Here is a 14,940-nt window from a genome sequence, read left to right as displayed (position 1 = left end):
AACTGACTTTTTATCATGTTTATAACACCCATAGAGTGTGAGGATCAATCTATTCATTGGAAAGGAAAACAAATTATCATATTTAATTGATTAACCTAATTTGTGAATAATGATAATTTTGATTAGCAGAAACATCATTATATTAAATTCAAAGAATTGGTTGAAAAAAGTGATTAAAAATCGAGCTCGATTGTAAATGATGAAATCAAAAAATCTCTTCAATACTTCATCATGAGTCTAAGATTGAAACTTGGGTGTTTTTCACTTCGTACCACCAGAAAATTTGATCATTCAAAATATTAATATTTTCGAATGTCACTCGAAACTTTCGAGTCGAAAGGTCAACAAGGAAATCTTTTCAACGAAATTCTAACCTATGCTGCCATCTATTGTTCTGGTTAGAAAATATTCTTTAATCGCTTTGTTATCTTTAGGTTTCTATGAGAATCGTTTAGTTGATTGAATTGGTTAATTTTTCCACTTCAATGATGACAATTGACTCGACGATTATAATTTTCTAATCAATCAATCAGTCAACCAATTGTTTCATTAACACTGATTGTGATTCTATTTGTCTACATGTAGATTCGTATATTAAATTGTTATGATTTATATATTGACAATCATGATTACTGATTGTTTTTTTTTAGCTTTTAAGTTTCAAAATTTTATCAATATTAATGATAAGACTTGTTGAAAGTTGAAATCAATTAATAGAAACAGTTATATTTTGAAGCATTAACAGTTTTTAATTGTGTTCATTTAAGGTTATCATCATTTGATCATTTGATTTGATTGTGAATCAAATTGTAACTTTGCTTGTTTTTAGATTCCTTTTAGGTTAATATTTTGAAGCTTTAGCTGCTCCTTGATAACCACTGATCTCAGGGTTATTGAGTCGATTAGCAACTGATGAGATTAATGGAGGTAAATTGTTAACATAATTAACTAGTGCGGTAAGAGTAGTAACTGGATTCTCGGTGTCAATTGAATCTGGAAGCGGAAGTTTATTACAGAAAGCGGAAAGGGACGAGTTCTTCATATGAAGAACACTCTGAACCATTGACAGGGTTACGTATGAATCTTTGAACATTCTTACAATACCATCAACGAAAAGGTTAATTATGGACTCGACAATCTTAGAACCAAGTTCATTGTAAAGTTCATCAGTCGAACCAAGTTTCTCCTCTGGTCGTTGTAAAATCGATAACTGGGATTTCTGTTTAATCACTTGGTTAATGGACGCAGGGGACAATCCATTGAGAACAAGTTGGCCTGCGGCATGACACAATTCAATGAATTCCTCCTTCTTAATTGTTGCTCCATAAGCTAACAATCAAACAATTAAGAAGACAAAAAAATCAATTTAACTCAAAAAAAAATGGCCAACATTTAAACTTACCTGTTGACAAAGTGATCACAACAATTAAAACTATTGATAATTTCATTTTGTTATTCTTTAATTCAATTTACCTTAAACTTGATTGTTATCAATGTTAATCAATTAACTGTTTACAACTAGAGGAAAACGTAACGATACAATTGCTTTTTATTCACGTTAATCTACTTGATGAAATGCTAATTTTCAAACAATTAACTAATTATGATAAATATTGCAAATGAAATAAGTATGAAAGTCTGTTTAAAACTTGTGTTAATTGATTAATTAACCCATGATTTTTTTAATTGTGTTCACAAAGATTATGAGATTAACCATATGACTATTGCACCTTTTTAATTGTCAACAATCAACCAAATTGTTGCCATGAAAAAAAGCATAAAAATAAGACTAATTATGTAAGAAATGAAATGAATCAGTTGATTAATGAAAAAAAATTAAGTTTTATTGAAAATTTTATTTTCACAATACAATTTAAATTCAATCAGTTGATTACAATTTATGGTTATCCAATTAATATATTAATATAACAACAATTAACATAAAAGTGTTTATAATTTGATTTCAATCATTGAGGTTGTTTTTTTTTGGATTTAACAATTAGTTAATCAGCTGATATTGAAAGTCGCAGATTAAATCGTAAGCCGAATGGTTCAAAATCATATTCATATTCATAGCTATCATAATCATAACCAATTAAATCACTATCAATTTCATCTAAATCAATATAATCAGGATAATTGATTAGCTCACAAACATCATAATCTCCTTCATCTGAGTTAAATTCATTATCAATTTCATTATAATTATCAGAACCTCCTTCTTCAGGGTCCAGTGTAATTTCATCACCTGAATCAATGACATCAACTTGATTGTTATCAACTGGTTTATCCTCATTATCAACTAAATCATTAGGGTTATCATTATTATTATCATTCATTTCTGCTTCCTGTTTCCTGGTTGATAAGTTTTTCAATGATTCCTGATCAATCAATACAACAATATTCTTAAAGGCTTCAAGTATCCCTTTGAACTTGGATAATCTTGACCCATCATCATCACTGGTCAGTTTAGGCTCAAATTGTTTGACAATTTGATTAATTGCTTCATCTGGCTTGGTTCCGGTGCTAAGGTCGCTTTTAATTGTTTCACAGAATTGTTTTAATTCTGTTCCAGAAAATATTGACTTACGTTTACCTGGAAAAAAAAATTCGAGACAAATTAAGTTTATGTTGATTAACAACAGTTAACAAATAAACAAATAATCTAATTAATAGTTAATTACCTGTTATAATAGCACCAGAAATGATTTGACTGATTGTCATCAAAATAAGACACTTGAAGTACATTGTTACAATTAAGATACCACTGGACAATTAAGCTAAACACTGACTGACTTTTATTATTTTCTCAATCTTTTTATTATACTCAGTTGATAAGCTAAATAAATTGTGCTCAGTAAAATTTAGTGATTAGTTAATTGTGATGGATAAAAATCTGGATTATCTGACTACATTATACAACATATGCAGTTAATTGTGATTAATTAAATCACTAGAGTTCATACAATCAAAACAGTTGCAAAAATTTTCCATGTTAATTTTTTAATAATTAATATTATCAATTTTACTATTAATTATATTATAACTGGAAATCAACAATTTGATTGCCATTTTTGATCATAAATTTATAATTAATTACAATTGGGTGGACATTCTAGTTGATTAACCATTGATTGTTCATTGATTAGGTTATTAAATGTCTACCAATTTATTAAAAGTTCAATTAAAGATAAGATCATGTTGTTTAAAAACAATTTAAATTGTTGTTTAATCAAATGGTTAACTGTTTGATCAATTGGTTGTTTATACAGTTTAATTGTTATCATTAATGATGCTGATTGATTTTGGTAATTAGCTCGTAGATACAATTATTTTTTCACAAATTAACAGTTAATTTATTGGTTAGTTCATTTAATTTGTGTCCATTTGCCTTTACAATTTAAATATCGATATGAGGTTGATAGTAATTTGTGTATTTCTAATACAATTAACATCAGGTAAGTTTGATTACAATTAATTGTTCAAGATAATCAATGTTTTTCTCAACCAATCTGTTTATTAATGATCAGTTTATGGAATGTTTTTTGATGTAAGTAAATAACAATACTACAATTAGTTAATTGTCAGACTGATTAATCTTTTTTTTTGTACCTAAATGTTGCTCTTCAACTTTGCCGTTCAGTGTTACGACTTTTGGCCTTGGAACTTCATGGGATTTTGCCATACATATCCGTCATTTCGAGTGACGACAAAAATTATGTCAAAGGTGAATATAATTCAATTACAATTAGTAGATTATTTATCAATAGCATTATATTTATGGGATAAGGTCAAGTAAAGATTGAGAGTTCTTATTTTTAATGTGAAAATCGATTTGATCTAATGTATTAATAAATGACGATGTTGATTGTTAGGCATCAAATTCAACGAAAACTGGGTTGGACGATTCCTCTAAAAGTAACAACACAACAATCGAAGTAAATTCAACAACTGAACTACCAACCACTGGGTCGACAACAGTTCAACCAACCACAGAGACGATAACAACAACATTAATAATAATGACAACCGAGCTAATGAATAACTCAGTCACTACACCGCAAACCACCACCAAGACTGAAGCGACAACAACATCGACCACCATTACAGTGCCAACTACGACTACTACTGCTACCCCAGAACCAACTTTCATCTCAATCACAACCGAAACGGCAACAACTATGGCCTCAACTCTTGAAACAACGACACAACCTTCATTCATTACAGAAGCTCCCAATACATTGATAACAAGATATGAAGATGTACCAAATGTTTGGCCTTCAAGAAAATTCAGTAACAAATTCAAAGATATTCAGATAGAAAATCCTCCATCAGGTGAGGGAACTTTTAACTATTAAGACTCATTTTCAGATGAATCATCTTCATCACGAGTTTTATTGAATTCTGGAACTTTAACTGGTGACGAAAGAAATTCAAACTCTTGAAGATTCATGATGAATAATAATATAATTTTTAGGCTTAAATTTCGAGAAAAATCAACCTGATCGTACCTTTTTTCGAACCCGATAAACCAGAACCAGATTCAGTACCTACGGACCAGGATTCACCTCTGGATGAGCCAAATAATCTTGTTACGGATAATCCAAATAAATGGCGTGGCTTCGGTGGATTTGGACCTGAAATCGATCATGATGACGACGAAGATTTCAAACCAATAAAATCAGTTGACAAGAATAAAAATTTTCCGATCAACTATAAAAATCGGTTCTCTAAATAACCAAGTTAACGGTAATCAACGGCCATTTAAATCAAGGGGTTAAATATTAATACACTACCGTAATTAACTAATCATTTATTTACTTGAACGTTTAGCTTTTCAAGTTTACAATTAATGATTCAAGTTATATGATTATTTTCTAACAATAATAATAATGCTAATTGTTTTCCTAGAATATGAAACAATTAAGAACATATCAAAAATTAGACTAAATTAAAAATTATCGATCATATTTGAGACAATTAACATAATTAGTTGATTAATCAATATGATTTTTCTTGTTTGTAAACAACAACAACAACAAAAACTTATTAATAATTTTATATCACTTTTTTAATTAGTTTAAAAAGTGATAACATCATAATTACCATTAAGAAACAATTTAAATCATTTCTTGATTAATTGCTGATTTATTTATATTATGTATTGATTAGCCACAATACTCTGATTAGATTCAATTTCATTAGACTGATCTAGTAATTAACTTTGCACTTTCAAGGTTAATTTTATTTGTAAACAATTTGATTATGTGAGTAAACATTAAGTCCTTCAATACTTAATAATTATGTTTTAATTATAATTAAATCATTTATTCAGCTCATGATCAATGGTTAATCGACCAGTGGTAATTAAAAGGATAATCAATAGATAATTAAAATCCAATGATTTGCTATATTTATACTACAATTGTTAACAAATTAACTATTATATTTAATATTAGAAAAGGAAACTTAATCAAATTAAAACATTGATCAATGTTAACTTGTTATTGGTTAATAACAATTAAAGTCTTTCATTCATTAACCAAATCAGTTGATTAACCTGAAGTTTAAAAAGTAATATTATCAATAACTAATTGTCGTGAATGATTAATAGATAATTGTAAATAAAAGTTCACTTTGGACAATTAAATTTAAATCATTGACTGTTAACGGAAAAGAAATATGAAACTTCAATGTTAATTGTGGAAAAAGTTGATTGACCAACAAGTTGATGGAAAATAAAATTAATGATCAACTTTTCTGATTGTTACAATTTAGGGAAACAAGAATAGTGAATTTAATTGATTCGGAAAATCCCTAAAGTTAATCATAGTTATTTTCCAATCACAATTAGACAGAATTACTGAGCCATTAATTTCGTTAGATTGAATAACTTTGTTATCTAATTTAATTCGTTGGAAAAATTTAATTCCCAACAATCAAGGTTACAAGTAACTTCTATCACAATGATATAATAATAAATGAGTCACTTAATTGTCCCTCTTAATGGTTAAGAAAATTTGATTCACTTTAATTTATTAACCTTTCTAAATTAAATCCAGTTATCTAATTGTCTGTTAATCTTAAATTAAGTTGTAAGTTGAAATGTTAATGAAAAACCCAAAAATAAATTGTCCCAAAAGTTGGATTTCCAATTGATGCCCTTGAATTTATATGGATTAATAGAGAGATGAATAACTAATGATCATAATCAGTTAATCAACGGTTAAATTTTCTCAATTAATTCAAGGATAATTTGATTAACTGAATGGTTGTACCAACGAAAACAAATCGATAGACGTCATTAGTTAACAATCAGTAAACTGATTAATCGATATCGTTTCTTACACTCCGTTTATCTGTAGATTATGAGTATTGATATTGCTTAATATTATCAATTGGAAGTGAGTAAACAATTTACTAATTGCCGGAGGCAGTGCACTTTCCTATCTTACTGACTTTGCAGCCTTCTCACTTTTTTATACCTAAATTAAGGTTAATTGTTGTTGCCGTAAACTTGTTCAGCCAGAATTGAAAATTCCCCGGACATCATTATCATCATCTTAATCATCCTCTTGATCCACTGCAATATAATAGGATAAAACCATAATCTTAATCATTGTTGGATCACTTGAACACTTCACCTCGTCGCGTTCACATCAATACCTTTGTGTTTGGAAAAAAAAAGTTTTCAAAGTTTTTCAATTAATCAACTTTACATTGATTTTAAATTGTTTCGATTATTGTATTTCATTGATTCTCATCATAATGAGCCTACTAATTAACTCTGTTTTTACTGACAATGGAAATGAGATAATGAGGTAAGTTTTTATGAACCAATTTATTAATCATAACAATTATGTCCAGTTACCATTGAAGTTTCTCGATCAGCTGATTTCTTTGTTTACTTTTTTTCTCTCATCATTTTGAGTTATAAATAGTAACCAAAATTGCATCACTTTTGATAAATTGTTTTCTATTCAACATATAAAATTGATAATCGTTTAAATCAACTGATCAAAAGAAAACTTTATTGATATTATTGGATGGACAATGTAGATACTTTGAGACTTTGCAACTTTTTTCATGGTCCTTTTTTTGTTTCTGAATAATTTCATCATTTTAGATCTGAAACGGAAGAGGAAAGAAAGAGGTTCAAGATTGAAGAGCTTAAGCAGTTGTGTTTGAATATGATAAACGAAGATCCGGATTATTTTGACTCGAGAGACGTTGAAACGCTTAAAAGCGGCGATATTGGTGTTACACTGTTCCTTGAGGCGAATGATTGGAGAGTCGACTCTTCCTTTGAAGCACTTAAACGTCACTGTTGTTATCGGCGAGAAAACAAAGTTCTAGATCTGAAGATGACTGATTTTCCACGAGAACTTTATCAAACGGGATTGTTTGTAGCAAAGGTTTCGATCGCTCTGGTCATCCTTTGGTTTTCATTAGATTGGCTGTTTCACCAGGATTCAAAGAGATTAATTCTTTGATTGTTAAGAATTTCCTATTGGTGGCTGAAATAGTTCGAAATAAAGTTTTATCGACCAATAAAAAAGTTGGTGTCATTTTTGACTGTAGACAAGCTCAAGTGGACATTGGCCTTCTCAAAGAAGTACTCGAAATTTTCACCAAAAAATATCCACCCAGTACTGAGTATATCGCATTTCTTGATATGAATTTCAGCTTTAAAATGATTCTTCAGGTAATCAAATACTTTTTCCCTAAATATCTTTGGTCAAAAATGATCTTCATTGACCAGCCGACCTTAAATTCAATGATTGACAAGGATAATTTACCTACGTACCTTGGTGGTGAAATTGAAACTCTTTCCAAAACTGAACTATCAGAGGTTCCTAGTCTAATGGATTATGCTAAATTGAACAATATCAAGGATAAAGTTGCTGAGAAAATGCTGACACACCTGAAGAAACAAATTGCTCAATGATAATATTCAATTACTTACATAACTATTAATATTAGTAGTTGACCAAATCATTAATCATGATAAATGTAAATAATTTACTCTTTTAATTGAAAATGAAAAAGATGTGAAACTCTTGTCCTTTAGATACTGTGTATCTTAGCTAAAAATCATTAATTGTAACAATTAAAAAGTTTTTCTAATGAGATAATTAAAAAATAACATTGAATAAACAATATTTCGATTCTTAATTTCTAATGAAAGCCTCAATACGATCAAATGAAATCAAAGCTCAAAAGTTTGGCAACAATTAAAAACTCTGTCAAGCTAAACAATACTCAACTTGAACTGGATTAGAATCGATAAGATTGTTAATCAAAGAGTAATAATAACTCCTTACTCTTTGTTGTTAATTCTGTTTATGTTTTAATTGTTGATGCACTCGTTAAGTTATCTCTGGAAAAATGAATGAGAGGTAGAAACAATTGAGAGATTGTAAATTATAATTGTTTGTTTCTGAATGAACATTGAGAATTTATTGATTAGGTGTAAAATAAGTTTCTTTTTTTGATCGCATTGTTAATATTTGATTGAAATAGTGTCTTAACTAATTATTATCATGTTCTTTTTAACTTTGTTATTTTTTTGTTCATTCATTTTCTCTGGTCAAGCTTATTCTGATGATCAAGTGACCAGTTTACCAGGACTTTCTGGTCCTTTGGATTTTAAAATGTACTCGGGTTACCTTGATGCTAGTCCAGGAACTCATTTACATTATGTATTCGTCGAGTCGGAAAATGACCCAGCTAAAGATCCGCTTTTACTTTGGCTAAACGGTGGACCAGGCTCTAGTTCACTGCTCGGATTTTTCACTGAACAAGGCCCATTCCAATTGAATGGAAATTCCAGTTTGGATCGAAATCCTTACGCATGGAATAAGGTAGCGAATGTTATCTTCCTTGAATCTCCTTCTGGTGTTGGTTATTCTTATAGTGATTCTGGTAATTATTCTCATAGCGACGATTCTACTTCACTTGATACTTTACTCGCGATGAAATCTTGGTTCAATAAGTTTCAAGCATTCGAAAATCATAGTTTCTATTTAGCTGGTGAAAGTTACGCTGGAGTTTACATCCCTACTTTATCGGTTCGTCTTCTTGAAGAGCCTGATATTAACTATGTCGGTTTCGCCATTGGAAACGGTTACCTGGATCAATATCTTCTTGGTAACTCGATTGTACGATTCGCCTACTATCATGGGTTCATAGACACCCAAACATGGAGTAAAATCGTTTCCTTTTGCTGTAAAAACGGAAACGAGTCACCCGATTCGTGTAACTTTGCCAACAACACTGATATCAAGTGCATCGAGGTCGTTAATGATGCAAATGATTTCATCATCAGCATTGGTCTTAATTCTTACGCTATCTATGACGATTGCGCTACTGAAGAATTGAATTATTCAAGTGAAATTCAAAGTCTCAGAGCAGAATCTCTTGAAAGCTGGCACTTAGTGCACAACATAATAAGAGCAATTTTCTACAAAAATTCAGAGATCAAAACCTTATCATTTCCATGTTTCGATAAAGAAGATTTAAATAATTACTTATCACGATCTGATGTTAGAGATGCTCTTAAAATTCCGAAAAACTTAACTGATTGGACTTTTTTTTCGCTCAATGTTACGAATAATTATGAAACTCAATATCCATCGCTGAAGAAACAAGTTATCGCTTCAATCAAAGCAGGTAAACGAGGACTAATTTACAATGGTGACACTGACATGGTCTGTGATTTCTTGGGTGATCAATGGTTTTCAGATCAACTTGGATTCAAACAAATCGGTAAATATAAACCTTGGTATGTTGATAACCAAGTCGCTGGGTTCGTGAAAAATTATGAAGGATTTTCATATGCAACCGTTAGAGGATCAGGTCACACTGTACCCGAATATCGACCTGCCGCTGCTCTTTACATGATTGAAAGATTTTTATCCAACAAAAGTTTAGCCTAAATTGATAAACATTTATTGATTAGGCATCTTTGGATAAAGTTACTTTTCGATTCGTCTATTGATACGTTCATACGACTTTTCCTCCTCTTGTGAATTCTAATAAACTTTACTAATTCATATTTATACAGAGCGTTTCTATCCACTTTTTAACTTCATACACCAAAGGTTCCTATCAATAGAAAAAGACAGTATCTTAAGAACGAAAAGTCATGAAGAGTGGAACTTGACCAGTGAACTAACCAGAATTAAACCAAAAGAGGGATGAATAGAAGCTTAACTTTTCGAATTTCAGTCATTCCTCATAGAATACATTAAAAGGTCATTTTAAAACTCTCTTTGGAACTCAATTGATAATAAAAAATAAGTTATTAAGCTTCAACAGGAACCTAAGGGAAGGCTTTGATTAATTCAAATTTATCGTTTTCGACAACTGTACTGTAAGGGATGGAGTGGGATTTGCGTTACAAAAGTAATAAGAAACGATTTCATAGCCTCCCCTGAGGTCAAGATTCAAAAGCATTTAAGTACCATTCAATATTCGTTGATCGTAAAGTTATTATTAAAACAATAATTTAAATTGGACGAAAAAAGTTGAAATCATTTCCAACGAAATTTTAACTTATGCTGCCATCTATCGTTCTGGTTAGAAAATATTCTTTCTTTTCTTCGTCATCTTTATGGCCGAATGGCCATTAGAGTTGCGACTGATACTCAAGGTATGTGTCTCTTTTTGGCCCAAAAATGAGCTTTATTGTTGTAAAGAGCTTTCTATTGTCTTTCTCTCCTTTCCATCCTCTATCTTTCTTTCACTTGAATTTGTAACCAGATACTCGTTTGTGCTGGGCGTTTTTTTAACGATTACGGACGTTTGTCTCAATATCTCGAGAATCAAAGGTCAGATTTGTGCGAGATTTTTAAAGTAGACCCTTGAACATTGAAATAAATGAATCCATTTTAAAAGCTTACCAAATATTCAAACTAATTGAAAAAAGAGAGAAAGAGCGGCCATGACACCAGTAAATTCACTTTTTTTTTCTCAAGGTTCACTTTTCTATGTAAACCAATTGATTTACATTGATTTCAATCGAAACAAATCCAGGCCATTCAAAATATTTGCCTCTTTAAATTTCTCGAGTATCCATATATTAAATCTCGTCGACCTTTGATTTTCGAGGTATTAAGACAAATGTCCGTAATCGTTAAAAAACGCTCGAAACAATAGCAAGTAAACTTCCTTTCTCTTCAAATAATAAAATTAATCTTCAGGTTTCTATGAAAATCAATTAATCGAGCTGACTGACTCTTCCACTTCACTGGTGACATTCTGATCGATGTCACCGTGATTAGGAACATTGATTTAGATACTGACCAATAGAAAATAATTATATGGTTTGTTTACAAACTATAACTTTTTTGGTCAGTTAATTTAATTCATTTGACATTCAGCTGCTTTTGGATTAACACTCATCTCAGGATTATCGAGTTGAGATGTCACTGAAAAGATTAATGAAAATCATCTGAATGTAATACAACTGAACTTTGTTTTGGCTCAGTAAGAATGAACTTTGATCAAGGTCAATTTCTGGTCACTTTTCAGGTAGAGGACAAAGGATTATTCTAACGAGTGATCGCCCATTTACAACAAAACTTAATCCAAAAAAAGATTTAAGCAATACCAAGATCGATGTCGATTTGGTTAGTTTAATCGTGACTCTTTTTTTTTACAATTACATGATACTTTGGAGATTATTATTCATTAAATATAATAAGCATTAAATAGATTTGAATATATTAAATAGAGGAGGATAAATTAATTGATCAACAACAATTAGAATAATAATTCTATGATTCTTCAAAGGTAAGGTTTATATTGAGCGAAAACCTTTTCAGCTGATTCCTTTGAGACACCAAGTTCGGTGACACAATACTCGACAAATTTGGGACAACCAAAAGGAGCCTCATTAGTTGGTCTCTTACAATTTCCACCCAGAAATTGTGGTAAATAATCTTGATCGATAAATGATGTTAATTGATTTCTCGAAGTAAATGATAACATGAATTTACGATCAGCGGGAATCCAGCTTTTGATTACCCTCCAAAAGGCTCTTAGAATCCAAGGGAAGTCAACACAAAGCACGTACTCAAGAGAGGAGGGAAAATAAGCTTTAAGACCTAAGATAACCATCCGAGCCAAATCGAGGTCAGTATTTTGTAGACCCGCTCCATTGAAATCAATGATTAAACCCCAACCTTGTCCATGAGATTCGACATCAACTTTGTAAAAATTATAAGTGATGAACAATTTAACCAAATCAGAGACTTCCTTTAATCGTTTAACCATCTTTAATCTAATATAAACCGTTGGGAAGCCATTTTGATCACGTCCATAGCTGAATAGAGCACCAATACGATAGATTTCCTCTGGAAAATGATTGTCTTTAATTGAACGAATCTCAATTTTTTTCCTCCACTTGAGACAATTAATTATCATGTTAAATGCTTCAACCTCATCTCCACCCTTGTGAATCAAGAATCGCTTGATCCACCAATTGTCCACCATAAGTTCAGTGAGGTCAGTTGAATCATATGAATCTTTATCATCAGTCTCGTAATAATCAAGAACCATTTGACGAACATTGTCAATAGATTCTAATGGCCAAATGTAATCACGTTCAGGCATATTGATTAGTAGAAAACTAATCACGTTTGAAAACACTAATTGAAGAGATGGTTAAATTATCTAAATTGAAGAGACTTGAAAATTGAAAACTTTTTCACAAAGTTATGATCACAGATTTACAATGGAAATAGATGAAAATATTAACAATCAAGTTGATTGTTGTTGATGGTAATTGTAACGAATCACTGATTAAGTTTTCGCTTCTGGTTGCAAACTGATTAAGCCAGTAAAAGTTTACTGGTTAACTGTTACACTTGGAATCACTTCCAATACCTTGAGGCTATTGTGTTATTGATGAGGTTTTCGTTAACGTTATCGGTTTTCATTCAAACGACGACGATGATGATGATGATGATGATGATGATACTTGCGTCCAGTTGAGGCTACTTGGGGTTGTTATGATGATGAAGATGATAAGAAAAAGTGAGAGTAAAGGTAACCGAAGGCGGAACCGAAAACCGGAAAATAAATATAACGATATTCAGTGTGTGTGTGTTTGTCCTGTTTCGTTAAAGGTCCAGGTGAAAGGTGAATAGAAATTGTTATAAACATATTAATTCTCTTTTCGAAACAATTTACTAATCAACAAGATCAACTGATTAATTTTACCTTAATTCGTAATGATAATCATATATATTAAATGGACTAATCTGATTGAAGATCATGATCAATTGTAAGTAACAACGTCATCACCCATCAGGTCACTAGTTGATCTAATTGTTGTCCAATGATTATAATTATTGGATGATTAACTTTAATCACAACTAATATTGTAACAATTGAACTTGATTGTTTAATCAAGGTTAACCAAATTATCAAAACCTAGACAATTGATGAAAATGGCAAGTAAATGACCAGGAAGTGACCATTACCAAGTTAATTTCATTGATTAACAATGATTACATTTAATTAACATGATTTAACTCGTGATGACAATGTTTATATTGTTGTCAGAAATGGTAATTGTTGATTACTTTTAATTAGTAGATGTTCATTTTCATGACATTATGGGAATCAGCTAATTAGATAGGAAAAAGAAAATTGTTAATTAAGTTAATTGTGAGCAAATTTCTTAAGGTCAACATATTGTTGTTGTTGTTGCAATTGTTTCAAGCAATTTGATTGTAATTTAGTTAATCACAATTTTTGGTAGAAATTTTTTTCTCTTTTTTTTTCTCAATCACAATTCAACAAAATTAAATCTAATCCAGTTCATGACCGGCGGATGAATAATAATTAAACCCCACCTATTGATTATTATTATTGTTTAATAACAAATTTTAATTGAGACAATTTAAAACACTTACACATCCAGAAACCGGAATCATGTTAAGTTAATTAACGGTTGATTATCTAAAACAATTTAAATCATATTAACCTTGTATTTTGTATAATCTGTTTTTGGAAATCAACTTTCACTTAATTGTTGACCTCAATAGCTTATGATTGACCCTTAATTATTGTTGTTGTTGGTAGTGGACAATAAAGGTCAATCTTAATTCCCAATAAAGAGATCAAATCAAGATTGTGTTAATCAAATTCAATGATGATTAGATTTAATTAAGATTATTTTGATAGTGATTTACGTCATACTCATGTTTAATTGGGAATTAACTGTAATCAAATTAACTAATTTCATTCATTTCCTATCTGATTACCTTTTTTTTATACATTGAAAGTGTTGATTGTTGATCATATTTTTGTCATTGTCACGATCATGATTAAACAATTTACTTAATTGTTCCTGAATATTTGACCAATATCATTGTTATTCAGGTTGATTAATGTTATTTTATTTCAATAATCAGCTAATTGTAATTGTTATTGAAACCAAATTTGATGATGAATAACAATCACACCTTAATTTACTTGTATTAAATATTTACCTTAAAACTGATTCTTTTTGATTGATATTGTTGATTGGTTGAATTTTTGATTGTTTCAATGTTTACGAATTGATTAACAAAACAATTGAATTAAACTGTTGATAATTGTTTGCTTACCGGAAGTACTAATATTTAAATAAATTGATATTCAGTTGATTAAATCAAATTGATTGAGAAAAAAAATCTTTCTCATTAGTTATCAACAAAATCAATTGATTTTATTTTACTTTTTCCTGGAAAATTTTATTTTAAAAATCATCAAAACGTAACAATTTAAACTTTTTCAATCAAGTTAATTGTTTGTTACCAGAATTTTAATTGTTCAAAATTTTCAACCAATCAATTTCCATCTTCAACCATTAAAGTCAGTTAAATTGTCTAATAAAATCACTAATAATCTATTAATTGAGTCTTTAGTCTACTTATTTTCAATTAA

The 14,940-nt window shown here is 30.1% G+C and overlaps 6 protein-coding genes across 6 annotated transcripts; 3 read left to right on the top strand and 3 right to left on the bottom strand.

Annotated features, from left to right (window-relative positions):
- Window positions 1–729: 729 nt before the first annotated feature.
- Window positions 730–1,563, bottom strand: LOC128389161 (uncharacterized). The gene is made up of 2 exons (XM_053348697.1): window positions 1,403–1,563; window positions 730–1,329 (listed from the first exon to the last, which is right to left on the bottom strand). The coding sequence occupies exons 1-2, from the start codon at window positions 1,446–1,448 to the stop codon at window positions 842–844; spliced, it is 534 nt and encodes a 177-aa protein (XP_053204672.1). The 5' UTR covers window positions 1,449–1,563; the 3' UTR covers window positions 730–841.
- A 265-nt stretch (window positions 1,564–1,828) lies between these two features.
- LOC128389167 (uncharacterized) lies at window positions 1,829–2,840 on the bottom strand. The gene is made up of 2 exons (XM_053348709.1): window positions 2,685–2,840; window positions 1,829–2,596 (listed from the first exon to the last, which is right to left on the bottom strand). Exons 1-2 carry the CDS (start codon window positions 2,746–2,748, stop codon window positions 2,004–2,006), a joined length of 657 nt encoding a protein of 218 aa, XP_053204684.1. The 5' UTR covers window positions 2,749–2,840; the 3' UTR covers window positions 1,829–2,003.
- Window positions 2,841–3,230: 390 nt separating this feature from the next.
- LOC128389141 (mucin-2-like) lies at window positions 3,231–5,027 on the top strand. Its single transcript, XM_053348676.1, has 5 exons — window positions 3,231–3,458; window positions 3,531–3,550; window positions 3,644–3,727; window positions 3,876–4,335; window positions 4,536–5,027. Exons 1-5 carry the CDS (start codon window positions 3,413–3,415, stop codon window positions 4,736–4,738), a joined length of 813 nt encoding a protein of 270 aa, XP_053204651.1. The 5' UTR covers window positions 3,231–3,412; the 3' UTR covers window positions 4,739–5,027.
- A 1,578-nt stretch (window positions 5,028–6,605) lies between these two features.
- LOC128389234 (uncharacterized) lies at window positions 6,606–8,146 on the top strand. The gene is given in 3 exon segments (XM_053348781.1): window positions 6,606–6,821; window positions 7,127–7,404; window positions 7,407–8,146. Coding segments are annotated over 3 exon segments (873 nt in total). The 5' UTR covers window positions 6,606–6,768; the 3' UTR covers window positions 7,949–8,146.
- A 284-nt stretch (window positions 8,147–8,430) lies between these two features.
- Window positions 8,431–10,065, top strand: LOC128389223 (lysosomal protective protein-like). Its single transcript, XM_053348773.1, has one exon. It carries the CDS (start codon window positions 8,544–8,546, stop codon window positions 9,936–9,938), a length of 1,395 nt encoding a protein of 464 aa, XP_053204748.1. The 5' UTR covers window positions 8,431–8,543; the 3' UTR covers window positions 9,939–10,065.
- Window positions 10,066–11,595: 1,530 nt separating this feature from the next.
- Window positions 11,596–13,203, bottom strand: LOC128389151 (motile sperm domain-containing protein 2-like). The gene has a single exon (XM_053348685.1). The coding sequence runs from the start codon at window positions 12,616–12,618 to the stop codon at window positions 11,791–11,793; it is 828 nt and encodes a 275-aa protein (XP_053204660.1). The 5' UTR covers window positions 12,619–13,203; the 3' UTR covers window positions 11,596–11,790.
- Window positions 13,204–14,940: the final 1,737 nt, after the last annotated feature.

The sequence above is a fragment of the Panonychus citri genome, unplaced genomic scaffold, assembly GCF_014898815.1.
Source record: "Panonychus citri isolate SS breed McGregor unplaced genomic scaffold, ASM1489881v1 Contig00008, whole genome shotgun sequence".
NCBI classification, from domain to species: Eukaryota; Metazoa; Arthropoda; class Arachnida; order Trombidiformes; family Tetranychidae; genus Panonychus; species Panonychus citri.
Note: the sequence above shows the minus strand (reverse complement) of the source record. Positions and strands in the feature narration are given on the sequence as shown.

Bases quoted from the DNA above. Each gene is read 5' to 3' on its own strand.
- LOC128389141 (XM_053348676.1), top strand. From the start codon at position 3,413: ATGAGGTTGATAGTAATTTGTGTATTTCTAATACAATTAACATCAG. The intron at 3,551-3,643 runs GTAAGTAAATAA...TTTGCCGTTCAG, and splicing joins TTTATGGAATGTTTTTTGAT to TGTTACGACTTTTGGCCTTG. The intron at 3,728-3,875 runs GTGAATATAATT...GTTGATTGTTAG, and splicing joins CGACAAAAATTATGTCAAAG to GCATCAAATTCAACGAAAAC.
- LOC128389161 (XM_053348697.1), bottom strand. From the start codon at position 1,448: ATGAAATTATCAATAGTTTTAATTGTTGTGATCACTTTGTCAACAG. The intron at 1,330-1,402 runs GTAAGTTTAAAT...TTTGATTGTTAG, and splicing joins TGTGATCACTTTGTCAACAG to CTTATGGAGCAACAATTAAG.
- LOC128389151 (XM_053348685.1), bottom strand. From the start codon at position 12,618: ATGCCTGAACGTGATTACATTTGGCCATTAGAATCTATTGACAATGTT.
- LOC128389167 (XM_053348709.1), bottom strand. From the start codon at position 2,748: ATGTACTTCAAGTGTCTTATTTTGATGACAATCAGTCAAATCATTTCT. The intron at 2,597-2,684 runs GTAATTAACTAT...TTTTTTTTCCAG, and splicing joins TTCTGGTGCTATTATAACAG to GTAAACGTAAGTCAATATTT.
- LOC128389223 (XM_053348773.1), top strand. From the start codon at position 8,544: ATGTTCTTTTTAACTTTGTTATTTTTTTGTTCATTCATTTTCTCTGGT.